Source organism: Equus asinus, chromosome 25 (assembly GCF_041296235.1).
Source record: "Equus asinus isolate D_3611 breed Donkey chromosome 25, EquAss-T2T_v2, whole genome shotgun sequence".
In the NCBI taxonomy this organism is placed as follows: Eukaryota; Metazoa; Chordata; class Mammalia; order Perissodactyla; family Equidae; genus Equus; species Equus asinus.
The window spans coordinates 22,425,001-22,429,792 of record NC_091814.1 but is presented as its reverse complement, the minus strand read 5'-3'; the positions used below and the strand labels follow the sequence as shown (position 1 = coordinate 22,429,792).

Below are 4,792 nucleotides of genomic sequence, written 5' to 3'. Positions count from 1 at the left end.
TTAGATTCCACATATAACTGAGATCATACAGTATTTGTCTTTCTCTTTCTGACTTATTTCACTTAGCATAATGCCCTCAAGGTCCATCCATGTTGTCACCAATAGAAAGATTTCCTTCTTTTTTATGGCTGAATAATATTTCATTATATATACTTATCTATCACATTTTCTTTATCCATTCATTCACTGACGGACACTGAAGTTGCTTCCAAGTCTTGGCTATTGTAAATAAAGCTGCAATGAACAGAGGGGTGCATACATCTTTTTGAGTTAGTGTTTTCATTTCCTTTAGATAAATGCCCAGAAGTGGAATTGCTGGATCATATGGTAGTTCTATTTTTAATTTTTTGAGGAACCTCCATTTCCATAGTGGCTGCACCAATTTACATTCCCACCAACAGTGCACAAGGGTTCCCTTTTCTCCATGGCCTCGCCAACACTTGTTATCTCTTGTCTTTTGATAACAGGCTTCTAACAGATATCAGGTGATATCTCACTGTGGTTTTGATTTGCATTTCCCTCATGATTAACGATGGTGACTACCTTTTCATTTACCTGTTGGCCATTTGAATATCGTCTTTGGAAAAATATCTATTCAGATCCTCTGCTCATTTTTTAATCAGATTGTTATTTGCTATTCAGTTGTGTGAGTTCTTTACACATTTTGGATGTTAACCCCTTATCAGATATATGATTTGCAAATATTTTCTCCCATGGGGTAAGTTGCTTTTCCATTTTGCTGATGGTTTCCTTTGCTGTGCAGAATAAACCCATTAATTTTTAAGAAAATTTTCTGTTCTTTAATACATACATTTAAAGTTGACAAAAGAAGAAAATATACTCTTGATATATATCCAAATCTGTTAAATCTCACCTGTATTATTTAAATCTTCTAAGAGACTTTCTAAAATGCAGTTTAGAATGACATGTTCAAGTTGTATCAACGTTTTGAATAAATTTTTTGCATTTTGTTTATGTTTGTGTTTCTCTTCCAAGCCTTTGAAAATATATTATAGATCCTTGAAACACCATCGTTACCTAACAAGGTGCAGTAGGCAGAATAATGCACTCCCCTCCTCCAAATATCCACCTCTTCATTCACAGGACCTGTGAATATTTACCTTACACGGTAAAAGGGACTTTGCAGATATGATTAAGTTAAAGACCCTGAGATGAGGAGATTATCTTGGATTATCTGCGTGGGCCCAACCTAATCACTTGAGTGCTTAAAATCAGAGAGCCTTTCCCAGCAGAGGGAGATGTGACTCCTTTGGAGAGCTCAGAGATGCAGTGTTACTGGCTTTAAAGATGGAGTAAGGGGACCATGAGTCAAGGAGGATGGGTGGCCTTTAGACACTGTAAAAAGGATTCACCCTGGGGCCGCTGGAAGGAATGCAACCTTGCAGACACCTGGATTTTAGCCCCGTGAGACCCATGTGGAACCCCAGAACTGTAAGATAATAAATTTGTGTTCTTTTAAACTACTAAATTTGTGGCAGTTTGTTACAGCAGTAGTAGAAAACTACTCATAGGCTTGAATAGTTTTTAAATGGAAAGACGGTCTTATTAGACCTAGAAAAATACAAGTAGGCATGTGTGTTTAAAATACTTTTTTTTTTTAAAGATTGGCACCTGAGCTAACAACTGTTGCCAATCTTCTTTTTTTTCCTGCTTTTTCTCCCCGAATCCCCCAATATATATATTTTTTATTTGTCATATTATTTTGTATTATTTGTTTTATCAGTTGTATATATTTTTTTTAGTTGTGGGTCCATCTAGTTGTGGCTAGTTGTGCTATGTGGGATGCTGCCTCAGCATGGCCTGATGAGCGGTGCCATGTCTGCACTCAGGATCCGAACTGGCGACACCCTGGGCCGCTGAAGCAGAGCACGCAAACTTAACCACTTGGCCACAGGGCCGGCCCCTAAAGTACTCTTTTCTATGAGAGGAATGCAAAAAGAGAATGTATCACTGTTGGAAAAACAGAAGAAGACACAAAGTCTAGGTCCTCTCAAGGCAGTTTTTTCTCTGATGAGATGCATAACGTGTTTATAATTATATATGCTGCATTACTGGGTCTCTCCCTGGTCAGAGAGAACTTCAGTTTTGAAGGCATCGATAGGAACAGAATCTCCACTTACAATTTGACACAATGAAGGGTTCGAATTTTTTCACAGTCTGGCTTCTGGTTTTGTTTAATTCAAACCTTGTTTTCCCTCCGCTCTGCAAATACTTCTGGTGTTTGGCACCATAGCACATATCGATGTGGAGAATATGGCTGGCACTTTCCAGTCTGGACATCAGGTGAGTTGGCATAGTGGACTAGTGGAAGGAGTGTTCCAGGCAGCCATTCCTACACCAGGACAGCAGGCAGTAACGTAACTATACACGGAAATAATGGAGAACCACACAAACATGTTTTACTAAATCCAGAATAAATCCCTAACTTAGCTTATTTCTGCAAAAAAAACCATGGTCAAGTAGACACATCGCTAAGAGCCTTGATATGAGCCTTGCATGGGGCTCATGAAAATAGGATGCCTGAAGCTTAAGCACTGATAGCTTCGAAGTAAATTCAAACAAAAGCCTGGGAGGTGATTCCCTCACGCTGCACTGCACTCTATCGTCCCTCCTTCCCGCCTCAACTTGACACCTTTCCCTCAGAGAGGCCGCCTGGGTTGAGAAAAGAACAGAAACTTTGAAGTTTGGACCGTTCTCTCTCTTCACCTCAGTTTCCTCTCTGGAGGATAAGAACTACCCCATAGAAATGTGGCTCTGAGGATTGGTGGAAAACTTACCGGAAGCATCCGATCCACAGCGGGCTGGTTACTTCACCTTCCCTCCTTTCTGGGCTGCAGGGAAGAGGGGGTTATGATGCCAAGGCTGGGAAAGGACTGGTGCCAGGAACAGAAAAGTCCTTTCCTGATTCCCAAGCCGGCGGGTGTGCCCCTCCTTCAGATCTGCCCCTATTGTAGCTACTCTTCTCTCCCCGCCTCTGATCCCACCTCCAACACTTGTGCCCGCCGCGCCCCCCACCCCCATCCTGTCTTTTTGAGCTTCCCAAAGGAGATAAGGCTGGGAAATCTAGAGAAGGAATGTGAAGCCTCCTTTTAAAACAGCTGGAGGTGACCTCTGCTCCCTTCCTCCATTTCCCTGGGGCTTGTGAAGAGCCCTCAATGGCCCTACCTCGGCAGCCAATCCTCCTTTGGCCCAGAACACGTCACAAGATGAAGCGATTGGCTTTGAAACACAAAAGCCAAGTTGGAGTGAGCTTCAGAAAGGCGGGCTGTGAGCGTTTGGAGAGAGGTTTGGGAGTGGGAAAGCAGCACAGAATCACAGTCACCACTTCTTTTTGGCCTAAGAATTCAGCTAGTCACCCGTTGCAGGAAAAACAAGTACTGGGCCGCGTGGGAGGGTTCTGTGAGGCTTAGGGCAGGCAGGCCGTGGGGGTCAGTTCCGGCTGCAGGTTCAGAGCGATAGGGGCCAAACCGAATTGGGAAAATCATAAAACTCCTGAAAACCCTTCTAGAACATACAAATGGGGAAGCATGAAAAGGCAGGTTCCCCTAAAGCCAGTTCCATTGATTTCGATTCAGGTCCTCTAGCAGGGCCTACATTTTATTTTTAATAAACTCTCTCAGGTGATTCTGAGCTGGAGGTCTGAGGCCCACATTTTAAGGAACTGCTCCTGAAACTACATACACATCCTCACAGCTGGAAGTTCTTTCTTTGGTCTAACCAGACTCTCTCCTGTTGCGACACTTGTTTCTTCTGATCCTGCTTGCTTTTCTGCAGACTAAACTCTCATCAGGGTTTGGCTAAACACCGCAAGTGCACTGGGGCAACGGTAACCATGGTAACCTAAGAGGAGCGTCCGGGGAAAACCGTGACCCTGGGCCTCGCTCTTAGAGGGGCTGCCAGGAGTTCGACCCCCTGGGCCCATGCTAGCCCCGTGAGGATTTGGGTCCTGACCCAAGAATTCAGCCAAAGCCAAAGTGAAAGCGGAGAGCGCCAGAGCAGGTCAGACTTTTCAGAGCCACAGTTCCCGCTCGAGCCCCGGGCGGGGAAGATTCGAGGGAGGGGTGCGGGCTCCTGAAGCCGCCAGCACGCCGCATTCGCCCGCCGGAGCTGATGGGCCGGGCGGGGCCGGGGGCGGGGGCGGGGCCGGGGCCCGGGAGCGCGGGCTCTTGGTTGCTATAGCAACGCGTCAACACCCAGTGCCTCGGTGTCTGTGCCCGCGGCGGAGGCGACGGAGGCGCCGAGTCAGGGCGTGCGGCTGAGATGGTGAGGTCCTGGGTGGCGGAGGGGAACCTCGGATGGGGCCTCACGTGTCCTGAACTGGGTTAGGGTTCTGAGCGGGGAAAGCGAAGAGCTGGAGGAGGGCAGAAGATGGGTCTGGGTCTGGGGTCAAGAAGGCCCAGGAGCGGGGAAGACACCCCTAGAAGAAGGAAGGGAAGTCCTGAGGGGGATCCAAGAGAGGAATTAGGGGTGGGGTCGGTAGGGATTGAAAACGTGTAGTGGTGCTGAGCCGGGGAATTGGGGAGAAAGGGAGGTCCCACACCTCTTCCCTCTCCCTCCCTAGGCTGGGACTGTGGGATGCGATGTGGAAAAACCACTGGTGAGGAGGCCAGATAAGGGGTTATAGTACCTCCTCTGCCACTAACAAGCAGAATGACAAGGTGTAAGTCACTTAATGTCCCTGAGCCTGTTTTCCTTTTTGTGTGTGTGGGGGCGTTGGTGGGGGAGGGGTGAGTGGGTGATGGCCTTGGGTACTCAGTAGGTACTCAACAAA

The 4,792-nt window shown here is 46.7% G+C and overlaps 1 protein-coding gene across 1 annotated transcript in view; it reads left to right on the top strand.

Moving 5' to 3' along the window:
• Positions 1 to 4,162: 4,162 nt before the first annotated feature.
• CFAP45 (cilia and flagella associated protein 45) overlaps positions 4,163 to 4,792 on the top strand; it is a 26,201-nt gene continuing 25,571 nt past the window's right edge. Inside the window, exon 1 of the mRNA XM_014848323.3 lies at positions 4,163 to 4,284. Coding sequence (XP_014703809.1) covers positions 4,282 to 4,284 — 3 coding nt within the window. The 5' untranslated portion in view covers positions 4,163 to 4,281. The remainder of the gene's footprint in view (positions 4,285 to 4,792) is intronic.